Here is a 15,416-nt window from a genome sequence, read left to right as displayed (position 1 = left end):
GACAGACCATATGAATGTCCAAAGGACTCCAAGAAAACCCCATTCCCTGCTTTCTCATGTCGTCTTTGAGACATCGCAGGCCACCAGTAATCTCTCCCTCAACAAGCCATTCTTTCTTATTCTCCATCTTGTGTGAATGTGTAACAGAACCTCTCGTATAGGTGAACTGTAAAGGGATTTTCCTGCTATGAAATTATCTTGAAAGACCAAGCACCATGTCAAGTCAAATGTCTCTTAGCACCTTTACGGAAAGATTTGTTAATTCTGCAACAGTTATGTTTTTTGTGTTTCATTTTCATGGACTTTTATTTTGTTTCTCATCACTTTCCTGTTTCCTGAACACTCATCCGTTTCCCTGCAGCTGTTGGTCATTTTGATTCATCACTTCCTCTCTTTTATTCTCTGGTATTGATTGTGTTTAGCACACTGTTTTGTTGTGATTAACTTTTAGATCTACCTGTGTTCGGCAAACTGCAAAGAGTGGCAGACTGCTTTAATAAGTTTTGTCAATTATATAAGTGATCCAGCTATATTGTAATTAAGATGTAGTCTAGCAGATGGAGCGTTCAGGCTTTGCTTTTGTATTTTCTCAGAAGTCATATAAATGTTGGGGAACTCCATTCCTGGCCACATGTCAATTCCCATGAACCACTAGTAAGTTGCAAGGATCACTTTCAAGTCTAACTACCTGTAACTTCCACAGTTTTCCCTCCCAGTTTCACATTTTCCTCTGTTATCACCAGCCAAGATGTGGGATGTTTTGTCACTCCATCTGACTGAGGAGAAGTGACGTCAATGCAAACCCTCTAACAAAAATACTGTAAAAAATAATAAAAATCCATTTGTTAATAACAAGCTGCCAAAAATATTTTTTTCATACATCCTCCACATTGTGACACTGGCAGAGATGCAGAATGAGGGTGGAAAACACTCATGATTTGTGAATATACTGTGTGACTGTCTTTTGTGCCAAAACGTTTACTAGCATCATATGTGAACCTCAATAAACACATCAAAATAATTTTTAAAATGCCATGTCATGATTGAGTATTACAGCAGCAATCGCACTCTTAATATAAGCGAAGATTTCCCAGGCTTACTTATAATGAGTTGTGATTAAAGCCTGTAAGGAATGCAGGAGAGTGTGAGCATGAAATACCTTGACCTCTTTCTGCATTTATTCAGAGGGAAAGTGAGTATTGCTGGCCATTCAGGTCTTGAAAACATGTCGAGAATATCTGTACTCTGGCTACAAGACACGACAGTTCCTTCCTGAGAACAACGGTGCATTTGATTAGGACCAATGAGGGGAAAACTGCAGTCAAAGGTCAGAGACGCTACACCAGTGTACACTAGTGTGTCACAGTCTGTGTAATATACACCAGAGACAGGCAGATGGAGCACTGCTGCCCATTACCAACATTTGACTATCTATATTTAACAACAAGTAAAGGTTTGACCCTGCTAGTGATGCTGTGCTGCATGCATTGTTTCCTACTTTCATGCCATTCAAAAGTAAACCATGTGTCCTGACCAAATCAATTTGCAATTACATTGCACAGTTAGCAGTCATTCGAGTGTTAGTAGACTATCCGCTAACACTTTGATGGAGATCCTTCAAGTAACTTCACAAGCACATGTCAAATTATTCTACAAACCCTAACCTAACGGTCTACTAGTATTCTAAAGACAGTTAGCTGACATGGAGTTGCAAATTAAAGAGCGCTAGTTGACATGGAGTTGTAAGATTACATTAGGAGAATGTCTATCGAAATTAAGTGTACGCTTGTATTATAGTAGATGATTGGCCAACATCTGAAGTTTGGAGGCTCTTATTATAGTGTGTGACTGTGCATGTTGAGACATCATTCATGTCTTTAACACAACCGGTGTGAACAGGTTAAGAGCCCAGATGTTTTACTAGGGTTAGCTGGAATTAGTTCCAGTCTTTAAGTGTGAATCATGAGATGATAGTGATGCTTCCCATAGCAAACACCTCACACAACTGTTCCTCCATCTTGGCATGCCTTGTCAGGACAATAATCACAAAAGCATTTCACAGAAGGAGCACCAGATGTTCAGATGCGATCAGATCATGGTCCATGGTGCCCAGAGTCTTCAGGCTCTATCAGAGAGCGTTTATCATGAGATGTGTCTTTTCACATCTGAACTACAGAAAATGTATTTCACCGAGAGGTGCTTGCACCCCGCACATCATTAGCTCTCAGATGGGGTGTGTAGGGAGGCTTTTCCACTAAACACTCAGTTAGGACTTGTACTGAAGCTGATGAACAGATCCCTTCCTCGAGGCTAGATTAAGTTGTTAACTGTTGTTGTCAGGGTTAGTGATCTGCCCAAACCTCAAACAATATTAAAGTTCCCGCAGTGTTTGTGCTCTAAACATGAGACTAGATAGATACAATTTGAAAACTTTCAAAGCTTTGATACTGCCTAGACAAAACTTTGTCTGAAAGATTAAAATGGGTTTCAGTATGTATTAACATGTTACTAGCATGCATAAGAACACTTTTTTTTAAACACATCATGTCATATTGCAAGCATGTTTCAACACATTGTTAGCATCCATGTTTAACTCTTCTATAACATGTTTTAGCATATTTATAGAATGTTTTAGACACACTGAATGTGCTAGCGCCTTGCTTACGAGTTGTTTTCTTTTAAACTTTGCTAATACTTTTAGCACAATACTAACATGTTTTAGACACGATGGATGATTTAGCACGTTGCTAGCATGTTCCTAACATGTTTTAATCTTTTCTAAAAATGTTTTAGCATATTGCTAGTCTTTTTAAACACTGAGGGCCCTATTTTAACGATTTAAATGCAAAGTGTAAAGCGCACGGTGCAGGGTCACTCAGGGCGTGTCCAAATCCACTTTTGCTATTTTAACGACGGAAAAACGGTCCGTACACCAGGGCGCATGGTCTAAACGAGTTGTCCCTATTCTCTTAATGAGTAATGGGTGTTTTTTGGGCGTAACGTGCAATAAACCAATCAGAGTCTCATCTTCCATTCCCTTTAAGAGCCACTTGCGCTCGTGCCATGACAAATTTGCTATTTACACGGCCGAATTTGGCAAGCACAAGGAGAGAACGCGTCTCCGAGATGAAACGAAGCTGTTCGTGTGCGAGCAAATAGAGCCTAATTCTGATACATGCGATGACTATCCATTATGACATGTAGGCATTTATTTATATATATATATATATATATATATATATATTAGCCTACAAAAAAATATTATGCATTGCAATGCTTTAATTTTTAATATTTGGCATGTTTGTGTGCTGCTGTGCATCCCTGTATTTAATAAGCAGCGTGTACGTGCGTTGTGGACCCACCTATACCAACACGCTCTTTAAATAACAAAGGAAAAACATTGCGCCAGACTTTAGACCAGGTTTGAGTTGGTCTATTGCGCAGTCTATTTTCAGCTCCTTAAAATAGCAATTCGCCAACAATGCGCCTAAACACACCTCTTTTTTAGACCAGCACGCCCATGAGCGCATAAATGAGTGCAAATGGTTTGTCCTCTTCTTCCGCCACAAATGAGCACCACCACAATTTGCTAATTAAACGACGTGGCGCTGGATGGAAAAATGCGAAAAGCACCGGACTGAAACTAGCAAACACACATGTGCTGCGTCTTGCGACACATTGTGCCGAGTGTATGATAGGGCCCTGAATGTTTTAGCAACTGTCAAAAACTCAAGTTATTGTTGTAAAATTTGAAATGAGCAGAATCAGAAGAATAATAATAAGCTTAAATAGTAGTTCAGTATGTTGGTTTTGTGATTGATTCACTTAAATCATGTGTATTGTTGAGAAGAGTGTGCTGGTATTTAAGTGAACAGATGCACTAGTTTCACCTCTTGAACACCAGACACGAAGAAAACACATAACAACCACACAGAACACCCTAGCAACCACATTACAAAACCCTGGCAACCATCCACAAAGCCCTGATGGTGTCTTTTGTGTGAACAAACACCACTCAACTTTCTTCAGTCAACTGGCGGAAGAAGAGGACAAACCAGTCTGAGCCCGTCTCACCAACGCTGTTATCTTGTAACAACGGGAGTAATTAACCACAACGACTTCAATACAGCTGTCATCTTTCAGTTGGGTTATGTGCAAACACATCATCACATTCGGCTCAGACTGAGGAATATTGATCCACACCGCTGTGAAAACTCAGCACGCAATGTATAGCAGTAGTTCGGTCCGAACAGCCGCGTTCTTATCAGAGGAAAAGCAGGTCGTGGCTGGGAGTGGTGCAGGGATTGCTCAATAAAACTGGGTTAAAAATATTACGCCTGTGCATGTGTGTGTGTACGTGCTTGTGTGTGACAAAGAGTGTGAGTCATCTGCCGCACCTTACATAACTTAATTTCTCTACTGATTGTACTTACTTGATTGTCTCCCATGGCCACGTCTGCTGCTTTTGTCTCTGAAGAGGCACGATAGCAGTCAAGTGTCTTTCTACTGGTGTCGCAATACAGGAACATCCCAAATCACTTCTTACACAATCACAGAGTGGAAAGCAATCAGTGGCTTAACTAGTGGCTTAACTAGGTTACTCAGTGCTGTGGATCTATATGCCATACAGGCGTTTCTTTCAGAGGATCCCTGACTCCCGACAGCTGGCGCTCAGTCGAATCAGCTGTCTTCATTCATCCTGTCTCTTGTCCAATCACAGTGCATGCTCTTCTGAGAGCGTCACCACCACTCCCCACTCCCCATGCATTGTGATTGGCCCAGCAGTCAAACAGACTCGGGCCTGAGCTCGACACGGGCTGCTGTGCCATTGAACAGTCCTCTAACACTGGCACACGAATCACGTCTGGCATGCTACATGTGGGTTAGAGGCAGGAGAATGTCAAGGACTTGAGAGGGAACTAAACATGCAGCCAAGAGCCTGATCAGCCCTGTTTGCCTCGCGTGTCTGTGGTAGAGATGTCCTGGCATGCATGCGGCCGCAGCAGGCGGGAGCTAAATGCAGGCGCACCGCTGAGGTGCTGCTTTAAACAAGGCTTTCATTTCAGAAGAAAGAGGAAGCTTAAGGCACTGATTACAGAATAGGCCTGTGCTGCAATGACAACCCAATGTCCAGGGCTAACCACTGCTTCTGCCTCGGAGGACCCCCTCTAGAGACATTCTGTAACATGAGCCAGCTCGCAGTTTCATCTCTCTAACAGAAGCCAGATGTGTAGACAGACTCGAGCGCTGTTGTGGACGTTTGCTTTGTTACGCAGCAGCAGTAAACACAGACGACTACATTCACGCTCCTTCAAACAGACTAATAGATTCTGAATGCAACTTCCAAAAGACAACATCGTTCAACCAATATTTGATAATTACGTTCTATGATTATTGCACGTATAAAATGAATACTTAATGAATTCCCCCAAAATTCAAGGGACAAAAATATCCTTTTTTATATCTTTATTTATATCATCTGCTTTAGTTAATATCACTTGAAGAGGTTTTTTTTTCTCCAATCACAAATGGCAAATGTGACATTGATTTGATGAACACGAACAGTTCAGTAAATAAGTGACTTGCATTTTAGACACAACAGTTATTGTTTTTCCTCTGTTTCGTCAATGAAAATAGTTTTAGACCAGCCACGGCAGAACTGTTTTGTGTTTCTGAGCAACACAACAGTGTTTCGTTTCTGAATCAATCAGCCCTTTGAACAAATCTGTTGAATGAATGACTCAGTGATTTTAGCTTTATATTTAAAGTAGATTTTCTATTTTTCTCCAAAAATCATTAGTAATAAAAATCTATATTAATATGATTTGTAACTGCAGGTGAACTGCTTTCATGTCCTGCGTTAAACACACTGTGTGAAAGCATCTAAATGCCACTTATAATCTAATTACAAGTAATTCATTTTTGTAATAAAATAATCCAGATTACATATAATCAATTCCTACCCAGCACTGACTGTGCATACTATATAAAGTTACACCAGCAGACTATCACGACTCAATCTGAGAATGAAGAGTGTCTCTGAATATAGTGTGTGTGCTGATGGACAAAATGACTGAGAATTAATAATGCTTACACCCAGAACACATTGACAAACTCTAAACATGCATTAACTTCAAAATATCTGACCACTTTGAAACAACTCAGGCTTTCATTTATAGCCAAACCCAGCAGTGGTTTCTGGGTTAACTCAGCAGAGAAGTGAGAGATGGTAATATTATTCCACTGTCTTATGCATTGAGTGAAATCTGGAGGATTGTGGGATGTTTGTGGCAGTGTATAGATGAAAGAGCAGTGTGTGTGTGTCACACACCTGGACTCATTTTGTGTGTTTTTTGCCCCTGTGACCCAGTTTCTGTCTTCCGTGTTCAGTTTGATTAGTTCCCAGGTGTGTCTATTCTATTTCCCCATGTGTTCCATGTCCCGGTTAATTTAGTCATGCCATCCACCTGTGTTTTTCCCAATTATCCCTTGTATAAATGCCTTGTCCTTTCAGTTCTGTTTTGTCGGGTCTACTCGTCAACTAGTCTACTTGTTACTTGTCAACTTGTCAACTCGTCTTCTTGTTATTTGTCAACTTGTCTACTTGCCACTTGCCACCTGTTATTTGCCACTTACCTTGCCTATGTTTTATTTAATAAATCCTTGTTTCGTTTATCCCTCGGCTCCGTGTTCCTTCCAGCAGCGTAAGCCGTGACAGAAGACCCGACCTAAAAAGTTAAAAACTGCGTGTTTTCCCTCCGTTTTGTTTTCCATTTTTTCACAGTCTTTTTCTTTCCGCAGTGTGTCATGGATCCCCTCTATCGCCCCGAATACCTACTCCTCCTGCTGGAGCAGGAGGGACTGTCTCTCGAGGACCATACCAGATGGTTTCTCTGGCTAGCTAATGCCACCAGCTACCCGGACCACGCGCTCTGCACCTTTTATCACGCCAGCCTGAACTCCAGGTGCAGAGCGTTGTCGCCCGAAGATGGTCCTCGGGAGGATTTCGCCGCATTTATAGAGTGGAATCTGGTGAGAAATGGGTCACCTCTCACGGTCGGCCCAATGGAGGATCTCGCCAGGTCCACTCTGGACCCAGAGCCCAGCCTACAATCTCCCCACGGTACGAGGCATAAGCCCGAGCCCACCGATGACGGAGAGCCAGAGAGCAACCCGTCAGACCAGGTGCGAGAGCCGGCGACACTGCCCACCACGAGGGAGCAGAATGTGGAGCGCCAAATGGGTCAAAATGAGGGGGTTTCCAATTCACCTATGCCAGATCCTCTGTTAAGCCCAGGAAGGGCTCCTGATCTTCCGTTAAGCCCAGGACGGGCTCCTGATCCTCCTGTAAGCCCAGGACGGGCTCCTGATCCTCTGTTAAGCCCAGGAAGGGCTCCTGATCTTCTGTTAAGCCCAGGAAGGGCTCCTGATCTTCCGTTAAGCCCAGGACGGGCTCCTGATTCCCCGTTAAGCCCAGGACGGGCTCCTGTTCCCCCGTTAAGCCCAGGACGGGCTCATGTTCCCCCGTTAAGCCCAGGACGGGCTCCTGATCCTCTGTTAAGCCCAGGACGGGCTCCTGATTCCCCGTTAAGCCCAGGACGGGCTCCTGTTTCCCCGTTAAGCCCAGGACGGGCTCCTGTTTCCCCGTTAAGCCCAGGACGGGCTCCTGTTTCCCCGTTAAGCCCAGGACGGGCTCCTGATCCTCTGTTAAGCCCAGGACGGGCTCCTGATCTTCCGTTAAGCCCAGGACGGGCTCCTGATCCTCTGTTAAGCCCAGGATGGGCTCCTGATCCCCCGTTAAGCCCAGGACGGGCTCCTGATCCCCCGTTAAGCCCAGGACGGGCTCCTGATCCCCCGTTAAGCCCAGGACGGGCTCCTGATCCCCCGTTAAGCCCAGGACGGGCTCCTGAACCCCCGTTAAGCCCAGGACGGGCTCCTGAACCCCCGTTAAGCCCAGGAAGGGCTCCTGATCTTCCGTTAAGCCCAGGACGGGCTCCTGATCCTCCTTTAAGCCCAGGACGGGCTCCTGATTCCCCGTTAAGCCGAGGACGGGCTCCTGAACCCCCGTTAAGCCGAGGACGGGCTCCTGAACCCCCGTTAAGCCCAGGACGGGCTCCTGATCCTCCGTTAAGCCCAGGACGGGCTCCTGATCCTCCGTTAAGCCCAGGAAGGGCTCCAGCCCCAGAGCTTACTCCAATGCCTGCTCCTTCAAAATTCCCGCCCTCCCACCCACTCCTGCCTCCTCCTCCGCTGTCGTCTGGCTGCCCCTCTGCTCGCCCTCAGCCTACAATCATTGTGGTGCGAGCTCAGCGGGACCGCCATCCTCCAGCGACGCCTTGGTCGGCGTCTCCCTCACCTCCGCCTCCAGCCTCTGAGGCCTGGACTCCGCCTCGGCTCGTTGACCCGTCGGCTCCACCATGGCTCCTAGCTCCTTCCTCTCCGCCGTGGCCCGGCAGTCCGCAGGCTCTGCCTGGCTCCCTCGTCCCTCCGGCTCCGCCTTGGTCTGGCGTCGTCCATCCTATGCCTCGGGACTCCACTCCTCCGGCTTCGCCTCATCCCTCCGTCCCTCCGGCTCCGTCAGGCTCCTTCATCCCCTCGGCTACACCTCAGTCCTCGGTCACTCTGGCCTCACCGTGGCCTTCCGGATCCACATCGCCGCGTCAGTCACCAGAGCCATCAGTTCCGCCTAGGACCTCCGGCTCCTCCCCGTCACCCTGGCTCTTCGGCTCTCCGTCTCCGCCTCGGGCTCCTCCTCCACTTGCTCCGTTGCCGTGGGTCGAGTCCCTGGAGTCGGTGACCATTCCTCCTCCATGGCTCCTTCCTCCGTCGGCCCCACCTTGGGCCGTTATGACTGTGGCCTGGGTCCTGCTGGGTGCCTCCTGCTTCAGATCCTTCCTGTCTCCTCCCTGGCTCCTTCCTCTGTGGTCCCTGTCTGCTGGCCTCCCGTTGTTGTTTCTACGGTGCGAGGATGCACCTACCGGGAGGGGGGAGTACTGTCACACACCTGGACTCATTTTGTGTGTTTTTTGCCCCTGTGACCCAGTTTCTGTCTTCCGTGTTCAGTTTGATTAGTTCCCAGGTGTGTCTATTCTATTTCCCCATGTGTTCCATGTCCCGGTTAATTTAGTCATGCCATCCACCTGTGTTTTTCCCAATTATCCCTTGTATAAATGCCTTGTCCTTTCAGTTCTGTTTTGTCGGGTCTACTCGTCAACTAGTCTACTTGTTACTTGTCAACTTGTCAACTCGTCTTCTTGTTATTTGTCAACTTGTCTACTTGCCACTTGCCACCTGTTATTTCCCACTTACCTTGCCTATGTTTTATTTAATAAATCCTTGTTTCGTTTATCCCTCGGCTCCGTGTTCCTTCCAGCAGCGTAAGCCGTGACAGTGTGTGTGTGCATATAGACCATGTGACGCTGGCCTGTCTCTCAGCAGACCTGTTATGTAAAAGAGAGAAGGGACAGAGATCAGAGATGCTGTAGTCTATCTATGTTCTAAATGCATGTTACAGATATTAAACAATTCATCCAATTCGTGTTTCATTAAAAAAAAAAAAAACGTTTTATGCTCGTAAATGTCATGACAGGATCTTCCGGTTCACTTTAGGCCCACGGAACTGATGTAAAAGCTCGCTCCTGTAAGAGCCTTTCAGAAAGAGGGATTTTGTGGCTCTTAACATTGAAGTCCCTGCATATCATTAGAAAGCGAGGAGGAAGGCACTAATACAGTTTTTGCCCCTTGCTTGAACACTATAGACCCATGCTTAGACTAAAGTAACACAACTTGAAGCTTTTGTTACCATACCTCAAACACATGTACCCATACCTTAAACAAAAGCGCTGCTTTGCACTCTAGTTGCAATTCTGCAACACACTTACTCCTTTATGCAACACACTTGGTCCTGCATACTACACTCTATTTCATACATAAGACACGTCGTTCAAAAATGAAATCTCAGAGTGCCGTTTGGAAAACACATGTATCCAAAATACAATACACATCGGGTAACTGCTACCACTCAAATACACAACTGAAGGAACTTACTTGCAAAACTGAACACCAATCAGCCAGCTACCAAAAGCCCTCAGTTTAGCCATTTCAAGAACTTTGCAAGCATGGATGGAGGGAGAGCAAGAGGAAGAGGAGGAGGAGGAGGAAGGGGAAGAGGAGGAGGAGGAAAAAGAGGAGGAAGAGGAGGAAGGGGAAGAGGAGGAAGAGGAAGAGGAGGAAGAGGAGGAGGAAGAGGAGGAAGGGGAAGAGGAGGAGGATGAGGAGGGGGAAGAGGAGGAGGAAGAGGAGGAGGAAGAGGAGGAAGGGGAAGAGGAGGAAGAGGAGGAGGAGGAAGGGGAGGAAGGGGAGGAAGGGGAAGAGGAGGAGGAGGAGGAAGAAGAGGAGGAAGGGGAAGAGGAGGTGGAAGAGGAGGAAGGGGAAGAGGAGGAAGAGGAAGAGGAGGAGGAGGAAGAAGAGGAGGAAGAGGAGAAGGAGGTGGAGGAGGAAGAGGAGGAGGAAGGAGAAGAGGAGGAAGGGGAAGAGGAGGAGGAGGAAGAAGAGGAGGAAGGGGAAGAGGAGGAGGAAGGAGAAGAGGAGGAAGAGGAGGAGGAGGAGGAGGAGGAAGGGGAAGAGGAGGAGGAAGAGGAAGAGGAGGAGGAAGAGGAGGAAGGGGAAGAGGAGGAGGAGGAGGGGGAAGAGGAGGAAGAGGAGGAGGAGGAGGAGGAAGAGGAGAAAGAGGAGGAGGAGGAGGAGGAGGAAGGAGAAGAGGAGGAAGGGGAAGAGGAGGAGGAAGGAGGAAGAGGAGGAAGGGGAAGAGGAGGAGGAAGAGGAGGAGGAGGAGGAAGGGGAAGAGGAAGAGGAGGAGGAAGAGGAGGAAGGGGAAGAGGAGGAGGAAGGGGAAGAGGAGGAAGAGGAAGAGGAGGAGGAAGGAGAAGAGGAGGAAGAGGAGGAAGGGGAAGAAGAGGAGGAAGGAGAAGAGGAGGAAGAGGAGGAGGAAGAGGAGGAGGAGGAGGAGGAAGAGAAGGAAGGGGAAGAGGAGGAGGAAGAGGAATGGAGGAAGAGGAGGAGGAGGAGGAGGAGGAAGAGGAGGAAGGGGAAGAGGAGAAAGAGGAAGAGGAGGAGGAGGAGGAGGAAGAAGAGGAGGAAGGGGAAGAGGAGGAGGAAGAAGAGGAGGAAGGGGAAGAGGAGGAAGAGGAAGAAGAGGAAGGAGAAGAGGAGGAGCAGGAGGAAGAGGAGGAGGAAGGGGAAGAGGAGGAGGAGGAGGAGGAGGAAGAAGAGGAGGAAGGGGAAGAGGAGGAGGAGGAGGAGGAAGAAGAGGAGGAAGGGGAAGTGGAGGAGGAAGGAGAAGAGGAGGAAGAGGAGGAAGGGGAAGAGGAGGAGGGAGGAGGAAGGAGGAAGAGGAGGAAGGGGAAGAGGAGGAGGAAGAGGAGGAAGGGGAAGAGGAAGAGGATGAGGAAGAGGAGGAAGAGGATGAGGAAGAGGAGGAAGGGGAAGAGGAGGAGGAGGAGGAGGAAGAGGAGGAAGGGGAAGAGGAGGAGGAAGAGGAGGAAGGGGAAGAGGAGGAGGAAGAGGAAGAGGAGGAGGAAGAGGAAGAAGAGGAGGAAGGGGAAGAGGAGGAGGAGGAGGAAGAAGAGGAGGAAGGAGAAGAGGAGGAGGAGGAAGAGGAGGAGGAAGAAGAAGAGGAGGAGCAGGAGGAAGAGGAGGAGGAAGGAGAAGAGGAGGAGGAGGAAGAGGAGGAAGAGGAGGAAGGGGAAGAGGAGGAAGAGGAAGAGGAGGAGGAAGAAGAAGAAGAGGAGGAGCAGGAGGAAGAGGAGGAGGAAGGAGAAGAGGAGGAGGAGGAGGAGGAAGAGGAGGTCGAAGAGGCCATGCATGGACCCCTATTTCTGATGATATAAGAGCAACTTTGGTGGACCTGTCATCAACCATGGCCTGACTGTGAGGGAAGCTGGGTAGAGAGTCACCCACACGCCCGTGTGTCTCTTCTGCAGCAATGGAACAGACCTGTGACGACATTCAGGTGACAGCAATCCATGGATGCTTTCCACATGCAAGGGGATATTTTCCCCTGTGCCTAGCGGGAGAAGACATTGCTTGCGATGTCGATGAGGCCAACAGACGGCGGGATCTATGAGCCCACGAATGCACAATTGCCATGATTTTCTGTGTTTACAGTATAGTGTTTTTATATATTTTTTTATTTTTTTGCTCTATCTGAATTCATGTTACTACAATGTTCAATATTGAGTAGGCCTATTTGCTTTTTTGGTTGTTTGAAAATGTGCCTCCTGAAAACATGCCTTCTGAATAAACAGTGCAAATCAAAGACTGCAGTGTTTTATATAAAGTAGACTAGTGTGTTCCCCCTGATCTGAAAGTGTATGCATATGATGCAAGGATGTGTCCTTTTGTCATCAGAGTTACATTTTGACAAAGGAATGTTAGTTTTTGATATTAGAGTTTCAATTTGACACAGATGTGAATAGTATATCTCCCAGCGTTGTGTCATGTTTACTTGTGTGTAGAGTTTTGGCACAATGAGCGAAGTTTTGCAAAATGTGTTCAAGCAACGGGCAAAAACTGTAATAGCAGAGTCTGGTTGAGTCTGAGACACAGCGCTGCTTCTGTCTGTGTTCTGTGTGTTTACACTGACTCCTGCTGGACACCGCTTTCACAGTCACTACACTTATTGTGAAATCATATTACATTAACACATTAGCGCTAGCAAGAATCGTTCTTGCAATTGTGTTTTACACTAGTACGGCGAAACAAACTTAAAAAAAATGTTTCCAAGTCGCCATGTGTGAGGAATTAAAAGCGAAACCAAATACTTTGGTTTCTAAAACTGTGTTTGTTTACATCTTCTTCTGTATTTACTGGCGGTTGGCAAACAGCTCACTGTTCGTTTCCGCCCCCTACAGGACGGAGACTGAACCTAGCTGTAATTACACCTGCACAATCATACCTTTAACTGTTGATGTGCATTCTGAAATATAGTTTTAACTGTAATGACATCCCATATCTCTTTCTTTTCTATGCGCTTCACAGTGTATTGATAAATGCTCAACTGTTTCTGATCCACAGTGATCTGATTCATATGTTCTTCTTCTGTTTCCACATGCCTTTCTTAGACATTTAGCAGACATTCAAAGCGACTAACAAATTAGGAGAAATGAAGCAATTGAAATCAACAAAAGAACGATGATACACAAGTGCTATAACAAGTCTCAGTTAGCTTAACACAGAGCAAGGATTTTTAAATCATATAATTAATTCAATAAATAAATAAACAAATAAAAAATATAGAATATGAAAATAATAGAACAAGCTAGTGCTAGAGGCTTTTTGTATAATAATTGTATAAAATAATAATATAAATAAAAAGTAGTAATGTAGTGAGTACAGACGCATGATTAGCTAAACTTTCATTTAAAATACGGAATATACACACTCTGTCTGGATTTCTGACCCATCCGTAAATATCTGAACGCATTTGATATATTGTGGTGTTTGTTTACATATTGTGAAGCGTCACGTTCTCACGTCACTTCCGGCGAAGTGGACTCTTTACCCCCCAGTACCCCCACGCGCGCTCTCTCTCTTCCGGTTGTGGTGCGCTCTGTGTAGCAGGTACTGAGTTTCTCTCAATCTCGGCAGCATTTGAGTGAATCCTGTGAGAGTGTAGATTATTACTGAGATCTGAGCTCAGTGCAGTGTTGAGAGACGTGAGCGCGCGGCGCGAGCGGCATTGAGCAGGTTCTGAAGGAGAGAGTTAAACACAAGAGCTGTGGAGCTAGCCGTTAGCCGCTAGTTGCAGTCTGTAACGTGTTCTGATGTGTGTGTTGTGTTTGTGTCCGCAGACGGAGATCAGGATGGCCAAGTCTAAGAACCACACCACACACAACCAGTGTAAGAGAGAAACCGTGTGTGTGTGTGTGCGTGCGTGCATGTGTTTTTGTGTGTGTGTGTGTGCGTGCGCGCGCTCCACTAACCGCTGTGTGTGTGTGCGCGCGCTCCACTGACCGCTGTGTGTGTGTGTGTGTGTGTGCGCGCTCCACTGACCGCTGTGTGTGTGTGTGTGTGTGCGCGCTCCACTGACCGCTGTGTGTGTTTGTGTGTGTATGTGTGTGTGTGCGCGCGCTCCACTGACCGCTGTGTGTGTGTGTGTGTGTGCGCGCTCCACTGACCGCTGTGTGTGTTTGTGTGTGTATGTGTGTGTGTGCGCACACTCCACTGACTGCTGTGTGTGTGTGTGTGTGCGCGCGCTCCACTGACTGCTGTGTGTGTGTGTGTGTGTGTGCGCGCGCGCTCCACTGACTGCTGTGTGTGTGTGTTTGTGTGTGTGTGTGTGCGCGCTCCACTGACTGCTGTGTGTGTGTGTGTGTGCGTACACTCCACTGACTGCTGTGTGTGTGTGTGTGTGTGTGCGTACACTCCACTGACCGCTGTGTGTGTTTGTGTGCGTACTAGAGCTGAAACAACGAATCGATTTAATCGATTAAAATCGATTATTAAAATAGTTGTCAACTAATTTAGTCATCGATTCGTTGCTAAATAACTTTTATTTGCTGTAAGCGGCTCATTTCGTGCATATTTCAAATCTGCGGTGACCAAAGTGTGGCAGTAATGAGCCACCGGAGGTTTTACTCAGCCAGTACAGCAGGAGAAGTAGCGAATAGCCAATAGCTGGCCTTGTTTTATGTCACGTGCTTCCCGAGCAGCGTCTCTGCAGCCATAGACATCATATGATGTCTATGTCTGCAGCATTCAGCGTGATGTGGGAGTACTTTACATTGAGCCTTTAAAAAAGAAGAGTAACCTGTAAACTCTGCACTACTGAACTGTTTAAGGGGACGTTCACATATCGCGTCTTTTGCGCACTCACGTTTGTTAGTTCCAACACCGCACCGCATCGAGTTAAAACATTTCAACTTTTCAGAATGCAGCAACCGCACCACGGGTCATGTGACAAGAACTAACCAATCAGCTTCATCCTTTCCTGTAACAACGTTAAAAGCTCAGTCAAGATGAAAGGAACAGCTGATCATAGCTGTATATGGATTTCCATTTTGAAATAAATTTAGTAGCAGAGCTACTGCAAGTGATTTTTGAGCTGCAAATCCATTTATCCTTTGTTGAAATTTCCGCGTCTTCAAGGAGAGAGCACGTCATGGTTGCTTAGCAACGGCAGACGCCTCAGGGGCGCTTCTGCGCGAGCGCTTTGGAAAGAAGGAGAAAGCAGTGCGCCTAGCGTTTTCCACGCGTTTTTAGGCACGATTTGTGAACGGCCCCTAAGACTTTTATTTGTGCAGATTCTCCAGTACAATGTTGTTTGCAAATGTTTAGTCATAAAAGCTGATAACATTGCTTTTTAACAGTTAACATTAAAAGCTTTACAAACATGTTCTGTGATCAGTTTGTCGTTT

The 15,416-nt window shown here is 46.5% G+C and overlaps 1 protein-coding gene across 1 annotated transcript in view; it reads left to right on the top strand.

The window, feature by feature from the left end:
• The window catches only part of LOC132119143 (large ribosomal subunit protein eL29-like), a 346,082-nt gene that overhangs the window by 315,678 nt on the left and 14,988 nt on the right, over positions 1 to 15,416 (top strand). Inside the window, exon 2 of the mRNA XM_059528894.1 lies at positions 13,848 to 13,899. Within this exon, the coding sequence (XP_059384877.1) occupies positions 13,863 to 13,899 (37 nt within the window). The 5' untranslated portion in view covers positions 13,848 to 13,862. The remainder of the gene's footprint in view (positions 1 to 13,847; positions 13,900 to 15,416) is intronic.

This window comes from Carassius carassius, chromosome 38 (genome assembly GCF_963082965.1).
Source record: "Carassius carassius chromosome 38, fCarCar2.1, whole genome shotgun sequence".
In the NCBI taxonomy this organism is placed as follows: Eukaryota; Metazoa; Chordata; class Actinopteri; order Cypriniformes; family Cyprinidae; genus Carassius; species Carassius carassius.
The sequence above is the reverse complement of the archived record's forward strand: the minus strand, read 5'-3'. Positions and strand labels throughout refer to the sequence as shown.